The 21541-nt window shown below is 33.0% G+C and overlaps 1 protein-coding gene across 2 annotated transcripts in view; it reads right to left on the bottom strand.

Moving 5' to 3' along the window:
* LOC149801080 (uncharacterized) overlaps nt 1–21541 on the bottom strand; it is a 157392-nt gene that overhangs the window by 74229 nt on the left and 61622 nt on the right. For both annotated transcript variants that reach the window (XM_089955114.1, XM_089955115.1), the window contains exons 5-7: nt 13752–13855; nt 10790–11857; nt 4742–4792 (exon numbers count right to left, since the gene is read on the bottom strand). In XM_089955114.1, the coding sequence (XP_089811240.1) occupies nt 4742–4792; nt 10790–11857; nt 13752–13855 (1223 nt within the window). The remainder of the gene's footprint in view (nt 1–4741; nt 4793–10789; nt 11858–13751; nt 13856–21541) is intronic.

Genomic DNA, 21541 nt, shown 5'->3' with positions numbered 1-21541 from the left:
GTACATGTTAAATAATATATATACTGGCCTCTGTGATATAGCAATGAACATTAAAACATCAAAACTTTTTTTATGAAAAGCTGAGATGTTTTGACAGGGATTCTATATGTTATATTTGGGGGAGATACCACCAATATAAAGTTACTGCAGATGCTACAGTGAATCTTTACAATTTGTATTTGTTATTAGCAATAATTTCCATAAAGAATCTGTTACAACCCATCCCATCTTGCTGAAGTTATTTAACAAATGGGCCAGGAGGAGGAATACATGGTGCTTTCATGTGATTTCTCCTGGAATTGCCATAAGGCTCCTGGCATACTGGTGAAATTCCTGGTATCCAAAACCAAATCTATTTTTGTTTACTTTAAGTATTTATTGATATTTCATGATGTACTGAATATATTTCCTCTTTTTAAAAAAATCAGACAATAAATGTCTTTCAGAAAATGTTCAATTAAATTTATCACCTACCGGTAATTGTTTGTCAAAGTGAAGAAACATGTGTATGAATTAGCATTTAACAGAATAATAATAATTAATTGGTGCCAAAGTATCACAAAACCAAATATACAAGTAGATGATGCCATAAGACTGTGAAATGTATATGAAAAAAATATTGTGAATTTTTTTTTTATCACAACCAGATTTTCTCTGAAGGTCAAATATTTCTTCCTTGGTACATCACAGTAAAATTTCTTAATTGAGTACACATCAGAAAACATGCATCTCACTTGGCAGATGTTGATGAACTTGACAAGAATGTGTTTTGACAAATATGCTGTTTACCTTTGTGCACCCATTTACCAGTACATGAGTATGCAGGGCATTCAATATCATTTACCAGGACATGAGTATGCAGGGCATTCAATATCATTTACCAGTACATGAGTATGCAGGGCATTCAATATCATTTACCAGTACATGAGTATGCTGGGCATTCAATATCATTTACCAGTACATGAGTATGCTGGGCATTCAATATCATTTACCAGTACATGAGTATGCTGGGCATTCAATATCATTTACCAGTACATGAATATGCAGGGCATTCAATATCATTTACCAGTACATGAGTATGCAGGGCATTCAATATCATTTACCAGTACATGAGTATGCAGGGCATTCAATATCATTTACCAGTACATGAATATGCAGGGCATATCATGACAGGTTCACAAAAGGAAAACAATGGCTGTTTCAAACTTAACACTGAAACTGAGCATTAAAGATGTCAGAGAAGATCAATTTTAAATACTTATTTACAGTTTGGGGCCAATACACCGCAAGTCAGTAGCAACCACAACTGCTGAGAACCGAAGCTAAGAAACTGACAAATATATTGTCTTATAATTACACTGAGCAAATTATATAGCTCAATTACTATCCAAACTCGTATGATACATGCCTGAAAATAAATACAGTGTGTATCTGAGATTTACTTAGGGTAAATAATCTTGAACTAAAGATCTTAAAATCACAAAATCTTTAAAGATCTTAACCATTTTTCACTTCACGTAATTCTATCATTTAGCCATTGGTAAAATATAATTATCTAACTGGCATATAGATGTAGAACTTAGATTAGTTAACAATTAATATCATGTTATCTATATTTAATCATATTTAGTGACTGAATTACAGACAAAACAGGAAAGTATGTCTAATTGACTGATTTCACCAGTGACTATTTTTTCATCTAAAGCATTCCACAAGAAGCTGATTAAGATATAAAAAAAAATTCTTTTTAATTTTTTCTTTTCTTTCCATTTTTTTTTCTTCATTTTTCTTTTTAAATGCTTGGAGAATAATGTACTAATTATGTGCATATTTAAAATTGTGAGTGAAAAAGTTTGTATTGGGTTATATGTCATTAAGTCTCAGAATTAAAGATCTCTTGCACTGAAAACACAAACCTCCTGCATAGGAAACATCAATCTCCTGCATTTTCACCTTGGAATGATCACACATATGGTGCATGATGGTCTCACATATGAAAAAGTGTAGCAAGAATTATTTGCTCTCTTCATATATTGTAGCTAAAGTCTAATGTACAGATGATGATCAAAATCAGAATTGGTCGATCGGAGCAAAAATTATTGTCACATTTAACCAGAAGTGTTTATCAAAGCATCCACAAATCTAGTCACATGACATAACAACATTTACACCTTACCTTTATAATCAATATTTACAGCTTACCTTTTATATTTCTTTGCTAAAATTCGATCCAAGTATAATTATCAACAATAATCTGATTAAACTAATTTGTAATAAGATCTATCTGAAACACTACAACATCTAGTTGTAAAACCAAAGATCAATATTTTTGAGTTGCAGATAGAAAAATCAATGTACAACAAGTCCAAAACAGTAACCATGGCAACCAGGTGCTAAAAACCAGGTATAAATGATTGAAACACAAGATTCATATTATTATAAGTTAAGAAAATAAATCTTTAAAAGGCATTAACAAACGAAAATTAAAGTATAGCTGAATAATAAATAATAAATATTGAAATATAAATCTGGGCCAGAAAGTGTCCACACCATTGATGACCATTAAATGTAATTTATTCAAAATCTTAAAACCCTTAACATATTAACCCCTGGAGGTTTTTGTCATTTTCGTCTAAAATTCGAGTAGGAAACACAGTTTGAAAGCTATTTTGGAATACATCCTAAAACATCAACTTCCAGGTGATCTTCCAATAACATATCGCCTAGTTGTGTTAGAAATATCGATTTTCATTGGCTATTTGGCTCGCACATGAGCAGAAGTGTAAAAGTTGGATTTCTTTTTTTTAAATTTATTTTTTTGCTTAACGGACCCATTATTTTCATATCGAGACCACTCTTTATTCCAAATTCACATCTTATCCTACTTTTTGCAAAGGTTCATCTGTCTGTTTGCAGTTCATACCAGTCTCCCTTAGGTCTGAGACCAAAAAGTCTAAAATCTTAGGACATAAAATTGGATTTCGACCACGGGTGAATTTTGGGTAGAAAAAAATTGTATTAAAAAAAATGAGGTTTTATCCTTTGTATTTGGTAGTGCAACTAGACATTCCATATTATCTGGTACCATTGTAGAGCTACATATGTCTGCCTTTCTATAATACCACCCAGTTTAGTGTATCATACATGACCTTGACGCTACAGAGCTGTCAAGTCATTTGAAGCTGTGTGACCTACCATAGCAGACCTTTCTCAGTTTCCAAATTTACTGGTTCATTGTCTACATTTGTATCACTCAATCATCTAAATCTGATAACGTTTAAAAATCTTTGGTGCCCACACTGATAACTGGGCCAGTATCTGACTAACTGAAGTATTCATAGCCATAATTTTAATCATTCAAACTCGACAAAGTGCTGAATGAAATCGGTGGCTTGGGATAGTGAAAAACCTAACCCAATTACCTTAAATAGCAGATCACGATTATATCTTAAATTGCAACCACATGATCTGACGTAATGGTTGTTTACCTCATTGCCTGTAGTTTCTAATAAGGGGTTTTCCCTGAAGATGGCACTATGAAAACCAGCACCAAATTGGCTTATGTTTTCTGCTGCACCAAAACAAACTTCTATGCAGATGGTGTACGTGTCCAAATGCACTTGTATACAAATTGGTCCAAGGTGCTGAAATGCACTTCTTCTGAAATGTTTTAGAGCTGTCCAAAAGTGCTTAGGTGAGGTAAGTGTTAAGTAAGAAAGTAAGCAAATATTATAATTATAAGAAATCCCATATAATTCATTATGCTGTAAAAATGACTAATACTGATGCCTGAGAAATACTGGTGATTTGTGCGCAACCCTAAGTATGCTGACATTTTCATTTAATATTTTGCTTAATACTTTTCATTTCTTGAATAAGTCACATGCTAACATAGCTCAAATTAATCTGCATTAAAAATTCTAAACATCATCCGATGAAGGTGCTGAATTTTTTGCATGCTTATAATGGCTGTTTTATAGTATATCTGATTATCTGCTCATTATTTATGAATTTTCTCTCCAAGATACAAAAGTTTACCTAGATCTCCAATCAAGTATATCAGGCTGTAAACAAAACAAATTAGACATTTGATTGTACCTGCCATATATACCCACTTACAATAAGATGTCCAGCTGTAAAATGCACAGACCCAGATCTGCCATAGTATAATGTGCCAGCAGATCTGGGTCTGTACAATTTGTTAGGAGTAATCAGAAAAACAAACAACATATACCCTGGTGTGCAGGTGCATATTGTTAATAGGCACATCTGTATTTTTTGCGGTTTGCAGTTTGCCTTGACTTATAAGTGAGTATATACATATAGCATTTAATTGAGATAATGCAAGTGTCAAGTTTATGCATACACAGGCAATTCATAGTAAGACCCATTTAAACCTTGATACGGTTTCAAAACTTTGCAAACATTTCATATGACAGATACGAAATAAAATACCTCCTTAACGTGGATTGAAGATCACTATCAAATACCCTAAAAAATGAGCTCCAACTTTTCCTTTCTCACTTGAAATTCTGCCGAATGCATTGCTAACACTGTTCTCTATGGATCTATTATGCAGTCTTATTTCAGTTTTCAACTCACTAAAGATTAAAAAATAATTTAACCTCTGGAACATTTTAGGTGCAAATTTAATCAAAATATTTTCTAATCCTTTCCATATTTCATTCCCACCACAGAGTATGGGAGACAACTCTTATAAACTTGTTCCATGTAGCCTTACCAAGGAGGACTTCATCCACTTTGTCTTCATCTTCACTCTCCTCACCAGTTACTAAAAGAATGATAAATTTTTTTATAATTTTTGTACATTACATACATTATATGAATGAAACACAACATTATTATATTAACCTTGTGAAAAAAATCACATAAATTTTACATCAAAGACATTACACGTTTTTTTATTCCAACATCAGTCTTTTCATTTTTTCAAATTGTTAAAATCTGGATTTACCTTCAACATAATTAATTTATTAAAATTTGTAAGTGAAACAGAGATTACCGTTTGATTTAATTTTATCCTTTAAAATATCTTTCAACTTTGTCAGAAAATTTCTATCTTATAAATTTAATCATAGCAATGATATATATGTAGATGTAATAATGAGGGAAAATAGAAACAAAACAAACCCCTAAGAACAAACTATTGACATCAAACATCTAATGAAAATATCTACTAAGAAGATTATATTTTGATCATAATTAATGACTTCTTTTAAAAACAACTATACTGAAGATGAAAAAAACTATGATTCACTAATGTCTATTTATAACAAAAATACTTTTAAAGCACTGTGAATTAGTAGACTCCTTCACAGAAATTAAAGATTTCACCTGATTTTTGAAAGTGTGGCATCAGTAATATGCTAAAGCACTGTAAATTGTGTTACAGCGACTGTACCATCATGTTTAACTGTTAAATCACTGTACAATGAGATGCACAGACAGTATCATCATGTTTAAATGTTAAATCACTGTACAATGAGATACACAGACAATATCATCATGTTTAAATGTTAAACCACTGTACAATGAGATACACAGATGGTATCATTATGTTTAAATATTAAATCACTTTACATTATGCAGCATAGGCTGTATCACCATACGTATGTATTAAATCATTGTACACTGTGCTACAGAGACTGTATCACCATCCGTATGTATTAAATCATTGTACACTGTGCTACAGAGACTGTATCACCATACACATGTATTAAATCATTGTACACTGTGCTACAGAGACTGTATCACCATACGCATGTATTAAATCATTGTACACTGTGCTACAGAGACTGTATCATCATATGTATGTATTAAATCATTGTACACTGTGCTACAGAGACTGTATCACCATACATATGTATTAAATCATTGTACACTGTGCTACAGAGACTGTATCACCATACGCATGTATTAAATCATTGTACACTGTGCTACAGACTATCACCATACGCATGTATTAAATCATTGTACACTGTACTACAGAGACTGTATCACCATACGTATGTATTAAATCATTGTACACTGTGCTACAGAGACTGTATCACCATACGTATGTATCAAATCATTGTACACTGCGCTACAGAGATTGTATCACCATACATATGTATTAAATCATTGTATACTGTGCTACAGAGACTGTATCACCATATGTATGTATTAAATCATTGTACACTGTGCTACAGAGACTGTATAACAATATGTATATACATATTTGAGGATATTGCAAATAAATGTACTTCTCTATAACCAAATCAGCAAGTACCTATTTTGAAACATAACAATACTTACTTTTGAGTCCAACAGCAAACAATGTAGACAACAATCTTCCATTGCATAATGCACCAGCATATCTAGGTGTATGTTATTTGTTCTACTGATTACATCCAAGAACTACATGTACATAGAACATAATCCGCTGGAGCATTGTGTGACAGCTGATCGTGGTCTGTGTAGTTTGCAGTTGGACTCGACTTATAAGCAAGTACAGTAGAACCTGTCTTGAAAGACAAACCCTTTTGCCAAAAGATAATGGTCTCTCAAGACAGGTGTTTTCTCATAACATGTCATAGCAGTATATAATCAATAAATCTGTGCATGGAGATTCTGGTCTCTCAAAACAGGTGGTCTCTCATAGCAGTGGTATCTTTAGACAGGTTTTACTGTATATACAGTACTAAAAATAACATTTGGTCTGTGATGTATTTGGGGCTTTACTTTGCCTAATTTTCTTTGACTTGGAAGAAACCTGGAGGGTTAATTACATTTTTCTGCCAGCAGCAAGGGGTGATGACACTGTTAGATCAATTAAATCTGTTGTGATAACAATCTATTTATTCCTAAAGTTGCTAACAAGTCTCGATAACTACTGTCAGCATAAATACATTGTTATCAAGACATATTTATTAGTCTGCACTGGATATAAGTCACTATGCTTCTGAGCATTTGCAACTTGCAGGACCACATCCAAAAACTAATAAGTTTTCGACGGACTTCTGGACCATTGTATTTCTTAAGTGCATCTTGCTGCCATGAGTTTGTGCTCAGCTCTCAACAAGTTTCTGTCAAAATTGCTAACTTCTTACTGTAAAGCCATCATGATTGGCTTTGACTTTGTGCATACACTGCAATGTATAAGAACAAAAGAGAACAAATCAGCCAAATTAAGATGTAAAACACACCAATGGTGTTAGGAATCTAAGGCCCTAGTTCAGTAATAGTCATTTTTTCCAGAAGGGTACCAGAAAAAACCAAATATATGATATTTTATTATACTGTTGGAATTTTTCCCCATGTTTTCCTGAACACTCCTCCTGCAATCTACTTAGGAAAATTTCAAAATTGTTGCAAACCTTTTGAGCAACTCTCTTATAATTTTAATCCTTGTTCTAATATAGTTTGAAAAGTAATTTTATATCTTTTATCTCTTTTCTGTGAAAATGTCAGTGTGCTTTAAAATAAAACACAAAACTAGTGCAAATGAAACACGCAAAATGTTAATAAAACTTGCAAACCTCAATGAAAATCACACAAATTATGAATAAGAGATCATACACTGTAAACTCCACAAAAATGCAAAATCTGTACAAAAGAAATAAAATATGCAATTAAATTATAGACATGAATTCGAAAAGTTCCCTTACTGTTGGATGAAGTTTTAACTAGTTGTTTATCAAAATTATGGGTAACTATTCTTTGACTAGCCTGATGTATCTAAAGAACTTGAAAGATGTAGTCATCCGAGGTCTAGGATTGATCTTTTATGACCATGGATGTGTTATATATTACTAGCACCAGTCTGCTGTACATATTACTAGTACCAGTCTGCTGTACATATTACTAGCACCAGTCTGCTGTACATATTACTAGCACCAGTCTGCTGTACATATTACTAAGTACCAGTCTGCTGTACATATTACTAGCACCAGTCTGCTGTACATATTACTAGCACCAGTCTGCTGTACATATTACTAAGCACCAGTCTGCTGTGCATATTACTAGCACCAGTCTGCTGTACATATTACTAGCACCAGTCTGGTGGACCTCAACTATTTCTAAGTTGTTCCTATAAATATTAATCAAATTTTCTCCTAAATCATTTAAACATCTGAAAAGATTCAGTAAAGCATACTATTGCATGTATAATTTAATTGCTTGATAGTGAGAGACTGGTAACTATCTATCCCAATAACAGTGTGACCCCGCTATAGTATGCTCCATTATAATATGAATTCGGATATAACATGACCATGGTACAGCTCCCAAAATTTCAAATACATGTATTTTTCTCAAACACGAAAAGAAATTCTTTCTTAAAAGTACCAAAGAAACGTAAAAAGAGTATTATCATTTTGGGGAAGAGATCACGTATGAATAATACAAGATGATCATGGTGTGGCTCCTTAAATTTTGCATGTATTTTTCTCATACACAAAAAAAGATTTTCCTTCTTAAAAGTACGAAAAATAATGTGTATAAAGTTTATTCAGGGATTGCGCAGGGCTTTGCCAATGTTGCAAACTTGGTTTTCTTCCTTACTAGTGGGAAAATATACCATCTGGCGATTTTTTTATTATTATTGGTAACATCGTTAGATGTTTAAATTTGTTCATACAGCCATTGGTTTGGAGTGGAGAAATTCAGAGGCCCCATGAAAGGATGAAGCAAATTTGATATAAAATGTACTGAAATTTATCTATTGTTACATAAACAATTTATCTGTCCATATTGGCAAACCATCCTAACAGTGCATTGTTATATCATAATCCGCTTATGTTGACATCTAACATGAGTACTGTATGATGTGAGATATCTGCTTTTTTGTTGTTGTTGACATTTCTGGCAGTGGAGGTCAACTGGATGAGTCATTATCTCATAATCTATCTTTCATCAGATTTTCAGCTGCTCGAAAGCAATTAATATATTTACACAGACTGACATTTGTATGTGGATGGTAAGTAAAATTCCTCTTCTTGTCACTCAAAATTAAGTCCTTCAGAACACTCACATTTTCTGTTGTAATCCCTGTAATCAGTCCAGAACACCTGCATATCTATTCTCTGTTTACCCTTTATTAAATTTCTGATGCGTGTATAGAATGCAGCATCACTCCACTATCATAAATATAAAAAAAAGAATCTTACTTCTTTGTCTATTCAATACGCAGTGAGGAATGGTATCTAAAATCAACTAAATGATTGCTAATTCCTTTTTAAAAATGTACCCAGATAAAATAGTTTGCTGAAATTTCAAAGAAAACAAAACCTTTGAAGTACTGAATGTTACGAAAACATACTAAGCAAATGAAAAAAACATTGGTCTCAATCATGCAATACAATTATCTGATGTTGCCATGACAATAAGAAATGGGCGTTTGTTTGGTTCTCCAAAGTTGGCCTCTAGCAGTGACTTCAATAACTCATGCACCTTTTATCAAAGAAAGCGACTACAATCTTCAATAATAAAATTAAAACTTTCTTCACAGGAAGTCAGTACCAAACTTAATTAAAAGCAATGGAATCTGATGGATTGTTTCATTTTTCAACGTGACTGGAACACATTTACTGTGCTGTAAAAGTTTTCTTTTTGCAGTAAAAAAGGGTATGCTTACAAACGCTACCAATGGTGGATTAAAATGTAAACCATCTTTAACCGACTTAGGATGTACTTAAAAGTAAATGTTCTTCATCATTCGTGATTGTGCTATTTCTTTCCACTAAATTCAGACCTATATGACCTGTGACAAAGTTACTGACTATTTTAAATCTCTTTGTGTGCATATATTTGATGGAATTGCTTGTGAAGTTAATGTATGTGATGAGATTCATGGGTGAGTACACGGTGTTGATACTCTATTCATGCCATACATTAGACATGTATATATAAGCAGCATACACACATATATATATATATACCAATGCTTGGCTCCCTGAATAAAGTAAAATATTACGTATGCCTTCTCTGTTTTCACTACAGGCATATTCTCACTTAATATACATCGATTTAAGATGGTAACTGTGCCAATGAAGCACATATTTTTGTGCCCGCATTTATTACCTACCCCCGTCCTTGCAATTTTTTTGGGGGGTACATGCATCATTTTCTTCAGCTAACTTAGCTGGTTGCTTATAGCACGGTTTGGTCTATAGCACAGTCAGGTACTATGTTTCCCAACTACTGTGTTATAGCAGGGTCACACTGTATATGGTAACTATGTATCCGAATGATATGTTAAAAATGTATTTTCAATTATATGGTAATTATGTATCCCAATTACATGGTAACTATGTATTTTCAATCATATGGAAACTAAGTATCCCAGTTGTATACTGTGTACCCTAATTAGATGGTAACTTTGTATCCCAATTAAATGGTAACAATGTATCCCACTTATATACTATGTACCCTAATTAGATGGTAACTATGTATCCCAATTATGTGGTAACTTACATGTTCCAAATTATATGGTATCTTTGCACCCTAATTACATGGCAACATATGAAGTTCATTAAAAGAAAATTTAAACCAAATTTGCCAGTACAGTTATCAATCAACAGATGATATCCATCACTTGAATGATACACATCAATTGAAATAAAATTATACATTGCCTTTACATTACACAGGGCTAGAGAACATGGTGATCCTTTTTCTTAAGATTTCTTTCACAATACCTATATAATAGTTAAAACTTTTAAATTATTTCTGAAATGTTAAAATAGCTTGAAATGTTCAGCTCAATGTAGGGAACCTAAAAACGGTTTACCTTCTCCCATCTTCATGTGTTCCCCATCTAACACCACTACAACCTCTTCTTCCATCTCCTCCTTCTCCTTCACCACCTCTAAAACATCTACCTCTTCCTGATTATTATCTGTCTGGTTAGTAATAACCTTGCTGCTTTTATCAACTTCTTCAGTTACAAGGTCAGACTCTGCCTTTAAATCTACTTCTTCCTTTGTGCCCCCTGCCACTTCGTCTATGACCTTGATCTCTACATGACTGACCCCAGTGATCTTTACAGACACTCTTTCACTTGTCAAGTCAGTCTGTCCTGAACTCATGGACATTTTATCATCTTCTTTTTGGGATAGTTTCTCTGACATGGAATGGGTCTCAGTACATTGTTCTTCATCTACCTCGTTTACACTGCTGAAGTAGCCATTGGACACAGTCTCCTCTGGAAGATTATCAATCTGCTCTTTTATTCGGTGAGCACCATCATGTTCTTCAGCTTCATGATCACTAGATTCTTTTACTATATGAACATCTGATTGATCTACTGTTCCACTTCTGTCAGTTTCACTTGCATGTATGCTATCATCTTCCACTACTGTCATGTCTTCCTGACTTAATTTCTTCTGAGAAATCTCTGTTGAAACTTCAGTAATTTCCTGTTTATCCTCAGAGAACTCATCTAAAGGATCTGATTCAATAAATGCATTGATAACATCATCTGGTTCAGAATATTTTACCTCAGTCACCCTTTCACCTTCAAACTCAAACTTATCAACTTCACCTTTGTGCAAATCTTGACCTTCACCATCACCTTTACCTTCACCACTACAACCCTTGACCTCTCTACCTTGATAAATAAGAGGCATGCCAGGGCTAGTAGCCCTTTCCTTTAAAGTCCTACTTAAATGATCCAGACTTTCTTCTTCTTCAGCAATACTACTTCCTGCCACAGATGGTTGAGTTCCTGGCATGCGGAACAATTTACGAGTGAGAGGTGAGGTATATCCCTCCAAGCCACTGCCATCTGTCCCTTCTTCAGCTGGGGATATTCCACCACCAATAACATCTTGCACTGGAGGGTCTTCTTGTAATGGCTCTGGAAGCATAACATTTCATGAAAATAAATAAATAAACTAATAATAATAATAATAATAATAATAATAATAATAAGAGAAATTATCAAGTTGCAAATGATTTTTTCAGGCCATTTTTCAGGCTATTAATTCTAAAACAAAATTTCATGTTTCCATAACAGTTTAGTGCAGTTTATCTTGCAGTTCGGTTTCTTTCAAAATGCTTACAATACAGCCCTGGATAAAATAAACATTCAATCTTCCAGGTAAACACACAAATGACCATATGTACTCACTTATAAGTCATTACTAATTGCAAACAAAACAGATCCTCATCTCCCATTGCATAATGCACCAGAAGATCAGTCTATAATTTTGGTTTTACTGTGTGTTTTAATAAACTGTATAGACCCAAATCTGCAGATGCATATGCAATGGTAGATGTGGGTCTATGCAGTTTGCAGTTGGATCAGAGTTATAATTGTGTATATATATGGTATAAATTGGCAAAATGTTTTTTGAACAAATTACCATATATACATGCTTATAATTGGTCCAACTGCATTCAACATAGACCCTGATTTGCCATTCCATGCTTCACCTGCATATCAGGGTCTTTGTTGCTTGTTCTAGTGATTACTCCTAACAAACTGCATTGATCCAGATCTGTCTGACTTAGGTCTGTGCATTTTCCAGATGGGTACATATGTATAGAGTATATACAGTTGTAAAAGTACAGCAATTTAATTTCATTCATAAAACTGGTTTGTCAACTCTGGGAAACTAAAACAATCATGACTCAACAGCTTTTCCATGACATTCCAGTCCATTTTCCTGGACCTAAGAAATCCTCAACATTGTCCAGAATGATAAAATTTAATTTGGGAATGGATCGAAGCTGAGGATTATAATTTAGTGTAGTTTATAAATAGACAAAGCGTAAATTACAAAAAGTTAGTTTGGTCTTTTATATTTCTTTGTAAGTAAAGAGGAACAGTAGTCATGGTCTTTTTAATTACCTGTTATCTGAGTTTAAGCTATCACTGATTATATAAAACAGACAAACAATTGTCCAGACAACATACTTGCACAGTATTCTGCAAAACCACAGTTTTTGCAATGGCATCATCAATTTTGCACATTTGTTTAAATTTCTGTGGAATTTCTTTTTAGCTTTTTGCATTGTTTCCAAATTTTATATCAAGAGATACAAAACTGCAAATCTTCTGGAATAAATAACAATTAATGACCTTGCAATGATATTGAAATATTTCTGTATACTGTTAGTTTTACACCACATTGTGAAATGTATGAAAAAGAAGCAAAATATTTTATACATCTACCTGTGATTGTAAACTGAAGTTAGATTAAACTGAATTTGAAGTTAATGAGTTATTATATAAAGATGAAAAAGACTCTTAATTTTATTACAAATATGTAGACCATTCCAGTGGGTGAAGTGGTTACAGTGTTCTTCTCAGACATGGGAGGTCATGGGTTCGAACTCCAGACAAATCATACCAAAGACTTATAAAAATAGCATCAGTAGCTTCCTCGCTTGGAGCCCAGCATTAAGAGGTCAGTGTTAGCACTGGTCGGCCTGGTGTCAGGAAAACATAACTGGGTGGGACATTGATGCTGCATGTCTGTGACATGATGCCCTAGTGCAAGATGTCACTATAAAATGGCATAATAAAGACATCACTATAAACTGCCACACCAAAGACATCATAGAAATATGGCTGAAAAATTGTTAAAACTCCAAATAACACACACATACAAGGGTTTTAAGGATTCTGACATGAAAATTTGTCACTTTTTATCCAGTTTTATGGTTACTATGAAATTAAATTATCTTGATCAGTGCTTCATAATCAATAATTGTAAATGAATGTGGATAATCCGTCACTATTTTACCTGTTGATGAGGGTCTTCCTAAATAGTTAGATGACTTGATAGATGCTGTCAACTTCTTGCAGGACAGGACATTGTATGACTTCGGTGTTGGTGGAGGAGCAGATCTACAAGAATTTATTATGATAAAAATTGTTTAACATCATCTATAAATTATTGATATAAAACTACATTCTGATACATTGTGGCTTCATACAGCTTCTAAAATGTCATATTATTAAACCATGTTTCAAAAAATTACACACAAGATGGACACAAGTTTGTGATACTGTTTACTAGATAGGTTCAACATTTTGCATTACTCAATGAGGTGTTATATCTCAGTAAAACAATTAGGTGTTATATCAAGATATAACAATTTAGTGTTATATAACAGTATGACAACAGAGTATTATATCACATTATAACAATTAAGTGTTACGTCTGAGTATAAGAATTAAGTGTTATATCACAGTACAACAATTAAATACTGGTATTACATCAGAATATAACTGTAAAATTATAACTATTATGTGTTATATCATAGTATGACAAGGGTTATATCATAGAATAACAATTAGGTATTGTATCACAGTATAACAATTAAAGGTTATTGGAGAGTTCAACAATTAAATGCTATAACACAGTAAAATAAGTCAGTGTTATATCATTATAAAAACTGTTATGTTACATATAACAAGTGTTATATCACAGTATAACAATTAAGTGATATATCAGAGTAAAATAATTAAGTGTTTTGTCAGAGAATAGCAATCAAATGTTTGTAAAGAGTCTAACAATTAAGTTTTATATGAGAAGAAAACAATTAAGTGTTATATCACAGCATTATTACTATTTGTTTTGTAATAGTATTCAAAATTAAGTGTTAAATCACAGTATAACAATTCAGAGGCCCCAAGTAGCCAAGCGATCTAAAGCGCTCACTGTTACAGATCACTGCCATCTCACCTCTGTCTGCATGGGTTCAAGTCTTGGGCTTGGCCAATTTGGGTATGTGAGAAAGCTTGCCGGTAGCTTCAATAAGGTCGGTTCTTTCCGGGGTTTTCCCATGTTCTTCCTCCACCATTTATACTGGCTGCCATATATTGCCTATCTTGTGCTGCAAAATGGTGTTAAACCCTATAACAACAACAACAGTATAACAATTAAGTATTACAACACAGTATAACAATTAAGTGCTAAATCATGGATAACAATTAAGCATCATATTACAGTATTACAATTAAGTGCTATATCACAATATATTACATACATATCAATTTTACAGCCAGACATTATGAAACCAAAAATGTTAACTTTATGTGATAATCTATGATCCTAAAACTGCATTTGATTTGAACAAATTTGCCTATATGTCAGTGCTGTCTTAGAAAGGCTACAAATCAAAGTTGTTACAAAAGTGGGGCCCTGGATGGCTGTGTGATCTAAGGTGCTCACCTTTACAGATGACTCACACATCTCACCTGCATGAGTCTTAGTCTCTGCTCAGCCAAAATGGATATAACAGAAAGCTTGTGAGTTACTTTCCATGGATTGGTGGCTTTTCCAAGGGGCTTTCTCAAACTTATTGCTATATATAATCTATCACATGCTGAAAATGGTGCTAACACCTACAAAACCAAACCAACTGTTACAAAAGTGCTCAAAACTCCATTAAAATACAAAAAATATTACTTTTTGAAACTCTGGCGGCAACATCTAAATATGGAGATTAAAAACTAAAGAAAAACTCTAAAACAATTTTTTATATACATGTACTTTGAACCATATGTGTCCAGAGAGCTACACGTTTTCTTTAAAAAAATATGGGGATGTACTTCAAATAATCATTCTGAGATGTTATATGTGCATAGTTATAACACTACTGTTTGTCCAATACACAGACTAGAAACATTAATTTTGCCTTGCAGCTGTCAGGTAGTTTGATGAGAGACTGTAATTTTTATCTCTAACCAGGAGTTTTCTCCCTTGTTTGAGGATCTTTATTTAGAAAGATAGATGCAAACATAGCAGGTACGTGTCAAAGCAATTATATCCAAATTTGTGTAATTACAAAATATAAAAGATGTAGATGAAAATCAAAGCAAACTGAACTTTGAAGAAAAGAATGGCTATGTCAGTACTTATATATCGATTTATACTCATCATATGACAATTTGTATCTCTAAAAGCTACAGCGTTATTGACATCTGGCAATCTAAAAATTGAGGGAACTGGAGAACTCTGGCCACCACTGACTCTGGATAGGTGGTCATTAACACTTTCATGTTCCAACTCAATGTGTTAAATCAATGACCAAAGATTGCGAAAAGCAAGATTGTTGTTACTCTGTTGTTGATAGCCCTATCTGATTTTCATGTAAATTCTTTGGCAAATCATATTAATAAAACTGAAAAGACAAGTAAAAATAACAGTATCACAAATGGCACATAATAATAAATTGCCCATCTTGTGACTGTTTTCCTTCTATTGACTTTGACCTTAGAACTAGTGATTCAACAAAATGTATGGACCTGATTAAACTGTCATCAAAAATATGAAAGTGATTAATGAGCATCACTCTGGATAAGTCAAGAGTGAATTTTCCTTTGCCATGACCTTGACTTTGAAACAGGAGGCATGGTTATTGTATATGACACACATAAACATGGTATATTGTTGGGCAAAGTCCCATGAATATATATATATATATATATATATATATATATATATATATATATATATATATATATATATATATATATATATATATATATATATATATATATATATATTCAATGGTTTAAAAGTTTTCCTCAGGCCAAGGATAGCCATAGAATTACATCTTATTGACATGACCTTGACCTTTAGACATGGGGTCATGCTATGGTATGTAGCACGCTCACTATACATGATACATAATTATGTTAAGTTTCATCTAAATATTTTGTGGTTCAAATGTTATATTCCAAGCAGAGATGTAAGTTTTATAATTACATATTGCTTGCAGTGGCACTTAGCTTCAAACAGGGAACATCACAATCATAAGCAGTACACCATCAAAACATATATTTGGACAAAGTTTCACTAAAGTATCTTTAGTAGTTCAAAAGTTATACTTGGGACTAGGCTGTTTTATTTATATTTTATTATTTTTAAAAATAACATTAATCTTGACACATTATTGATGAATGCTCAATATTTCGTCATAACTCAAATTATATTGTAAAAATTATGATCTGCATAATGCTTATAATAATATAAATAAATATTCTATAAATAATTAGTCATAATGTATTGAAAATTTAGCTTATAATTTCTCTTCTTTTTAATGAATTAGTAAACTTATTTTTATGATATTAGTTTATACTTTCTCCATTAAGTTATTCTGTAAATTAGAATAATATAAAAATAAAAATATTCTTGAATAATTGTAAAATGGGGACATAACTGAAATACCAATCTTAACATAGTTTAAAGAATATAACATATATTTTTTAAAAATTATGTCGCATAGAGTTTTGGAATTTAGACCTTTTGGATATACCGTATTTGGTATATTAAGAGTTTGATGAAGCAAAACCAGTCACACATTCTACATGTTGGTGTTGCATATGGTCAACTTTTAGCATCGGTTGAACTTACACCATACCAGTGGGTACGCTTTATCGATGATATAGAAATGAAGTGGCAACATGGAAGAGAAAGTCTGGATGATTAATTTATCAAAGGCAAACAACTTGCATCCCTTAACAAAATTCAAGGAAGAAGTCTCCAACTCAAACCACGTTTTCCTAGACACAACAACCATACTGGTAGAAAACAAACTCCATATGGATGTCTACTTGAAACCAACCGACAAACACCAGTATCTCCTCCCAAGCAGCTGTCATCCAAAACACTGCATTATGAACATCCCATATAGTCAGGCACTGAGGATATGCAGAATTTCCTCAGATGATTCCTAAAAAGGTCTGAACAGCTATCTAAACATTTAATTTACTAAGACTATGATAAAGACCTGAATATGGAGGCAACCCAAAGGGCTAAACAAACAAACCATGATGACCTATTAAAATATGGAAGGAATGTAAAGGCTAATAAGATGCCATTTATCCTGACCTACCATCCGGACAACCCCAAAGTAGGTAAAATCATCGGGAAACACTGGCCCATCGTGGAATCGTCAGACTCACTAAAGTTAATCTTCCCTAACAAACCTGTTGTAGCCTACTGGAGACCAAAAAACCTCAGGGACATCCTATAAGGCAAGGCAAAGCTAACGCCAATCACTAATCAAGACCTTCCTAGTCAATCTGGCCCCTGTGGTGATAAAAGGTACAAAACATGTCAACATCTGATAGAGACCAGGACATTTTCTAGTACAGTGACTAGAGAAAAACTAAACAGAGAATGTAATTTATCTCATTGCATGTAAGATCTGTAGCCTTCAGTATGTCTGAGAAACTGAAAAGCTACACAAAAGGATCAACCTTCATAGATCTGATTGGATGACGAAGCTGTACAGAAGTTTGGTCGCAGAACACTCCTCCTCCCCTGGCCACACTTTCAGTGATACAACACTTTTTGCAATTGCTCACAACCCCAACTGGAGTTCCCAAACTGGGAAAGAAAAGGAATCTTACTGGATGCACCACCTTAGAACACTGAAACCAAACAGTTTAAATCAAGAAGACTAGAAAAAGTCAGCCTTGCACAAATAAAATAATCTTTTGCAGCCGACACATTTTCTTTTAAATAATTCTCTAAATTTCCTAAATAGCCTATAATAACTACTGTCACAATGAATTATCCAGGATATTGCACTTACATAAATTTCCATAAAATAACAGATGTCGTTATGGCTCATCAATGTCTAGGTCAATAAAAATATTTTCCAGTATCATAAACAAATTGAAATAAGCTAGTTGAAACATAATACAGTGAAAGGTTTAATTCCAGTAAAATCAGCAATGTAAAGTTTTGCAAACATAACTGTTTTTCTGTTTTATTGGTTTGTCTTGTCTATGTTTTGTATTTGCCTTTGAAAAAGACTCATTAAAAAGTCTAAAGCGCTCATGCTAGTTAGATACTAGTTTCACACTGTTTGCTGTAAATTTATTGCATTTATCTTAATCAATCCCTGACACACGTGATCCCTTGCTGGATCCAGTGCACTTGAAAGGATTGTTATTCACCATATGATTTGTACACACACACACACACACACACACACACACATATATATATATATATATATATATATATATATATATATATATATATACCCAACCATTACAAAATTATGGATTACACAAGCAATGGTTAGAGACAAACATACAAACATATAGCCAAATGAACAGACTACACCATACTATAATAACCTTTCTTGAAATGAGTTTAAATTACTGAATGTATGCTCCAACTATGATGATGGAAACCAGAAGGTACATGTATTGGTTATTTTTTTACAAACAGATTTATAATAATTTACTTCCTTGCAGCACTATACTTCTATAAGAAAATAAAAGTACTGTGAACATCACATTATATGTTCCCACGCTTTTCTAAAGATAAATTTCCAGGTCATTTCCAGGGTTTTTCTAGGATGAAATTTATTTTTTCAAGGTTTCACATATGACCATTACTGAACTGAATTAAAGAATATTTTAGACTGTAACACATGCATTTTCTAAATCTAAAGATGTTTCTCTTTCAAGACTCTCCAAAATATCTAAGTAAGAAAAGATGATGATGTACAAAACCACAAAATAGTATCACATGAAACAAGTTTGATTATATTCCTAAAATTGGCATGTAAAGTCATTTCAATGTATAGAATATAAATTCTAACATTATTTTGCTGACCTGCATTAGGTTGCTAAGTGGGAACAACTTAATGAACACAAAGTAGTTTTGTTTCCTTTCAAACCTTTAATTATAAAGAATTCTTTAGCAATATATATATGTATTTTATAGAAAGTAAACATTGCCTATTACAGTACATAAAAAAACCCAATAAATGCAAATAATTAGAATCTTGTCTTGTAACGAAAAGAGTTTAACCCTGAATTTATCTGTGCCAATAAAACTCCAAACAAGATTTTTCAAACAAACTAATCTCCTTAAGATGATCTGGTTAAAAATCCATCATTTATAAAACAATTTCAAAAGATTTGATTTCAATTTTGACAAAAGACCTTCAAATTTATATACTGTTGTATAAACAAGGACTGAATTTTCTGTAAAATCAGCTTGTCTTCTTGTAATTCGTTAAACCAGTTCCCAAACCTGTATTGATACAGGGGCTCGTATCATTTTTAATATATAATAAAAGGGACAACAATTTCTCATTTCAGCTCTGAGATTCAAACATTTAGACTACAAATTTGGCTTAAAACAAATAGCAGTTCGTTATCTAATCTGGGTTTTCTCCAAATATTCCCACCCCATTTTTCCTATTTGGACATTTGGGTGTGGGGTCATTGCAATTGCATATCGAAAATTTGGAAGTTGCTGCCACCGTGTGCTAGCGACATATGGTAATCACTTACCAATGGGCCTATAAAATTTAAATGTATGTTATATCGACTTATAACTGTATGAAATTGATAGGAACATGGTTTATTTTCTTAGAAATGGCAAGTATTATAATCATAGTGTCCATAATCTGCTGACAGACTAGACAAAACTATTAGATAAAACCTGACCCTGTACTCGCCATTTGCATTACTAGTCACATGACTTCACAAATCTCAAACAATGACATCAGAAGTCCAATATTTACATGATATCAACAACAAACTCCTTTTTAATGTTGTTGTACAGGAATTAGATTAAATGACAGTCTGAAACCTTTTGTAAATATCAGCAATCTGGCCAGTCTGATTTTATCAAGCAGAGAGCACATGTCAACGTGGTAGTCACTCCAGAAGTTGTTCTCGGAATACATCAATATGGAAAATTTTGTGTTCTTTCATTTTTGTAATTTTATTACAACCAGTATACCACTTTCACGTAATATTTTTTTAACTTTTTTTTCTCTACAACATTTGAATAATGTGGGTTGTTAGATTTGTATACTCATGCGACTAGCAATGCAAATCATGAGTACCAGGTCACATTTCATTGATGCCATAGTTTTATCTTGACCTTCAGCAAATTAAAGACATAACGATTATAATAGTCACAATTTCTGAGAAAATAGGTAATTTTCATATTGATTTCATGCATGTATCTCTTGATCTAACAACGCTTAAAGGTTGCAGAGCCATCCAGTAAGTGGCTATGCTTTACCACCACCATTATGCTAGACTGGTTTTTATAATTTTCATATTGATTTCATGCATGTATCTCTTGATCTAACAACGCTTAAAGGTTGCAGAGCCATCCAGTAAGTGGCTATGCTTTGCCACCACCATGATGCTAGACTGGTGTTTATACCTTCCATGTAAGAAAAGATACAGATATTGAGCTGACTTTGAAAATAAAAATCTACTAGACGAATCTAATCCACTGAGCAGTGGATTTACTCAGCATATATGTTTATTGTGAGTATCCAAATAATCCACACTGCACCCTCCAAATATTCTGGTTAGAACTCGATAAATTTAACTCATGATCAGTTTAGTTACGATTCAATTATGTTATTGTTTTGGCCGTCATGTTCTGGCGGAAAATTCCCAGGTCTCTCCCAACTTTCATCAATATTTACGAAATTCAAGGATTTTTTATGGTTGGGAAAAAATGATGATTTCTCCCGACTTTTCCCCGATTTCTCGGTAGCATGGGAACCCTGGCCTACCCAGTGTAGA

Source organism: Sinohyriopsis cumingii, chromosome 4 (genome assembly GCF_028554795.1).
Source record: "Sinohyriopsis cumingii isolate HCF-2022 chromosome 4, ASM2855479v2, whole genome shotgun sequence".
NCBI classification, from domain to species: Eukaryota; Metazoa; Mollusca; class Bivalvia; order Unionida; family Unionidae; genus Sinohyriopsis; species Sinohyriopsis cumingii.
Note: the sequence above shows the minus strand (reverse complement) of the source record. Positions and strands in the feature narration are given on the sequence as shown.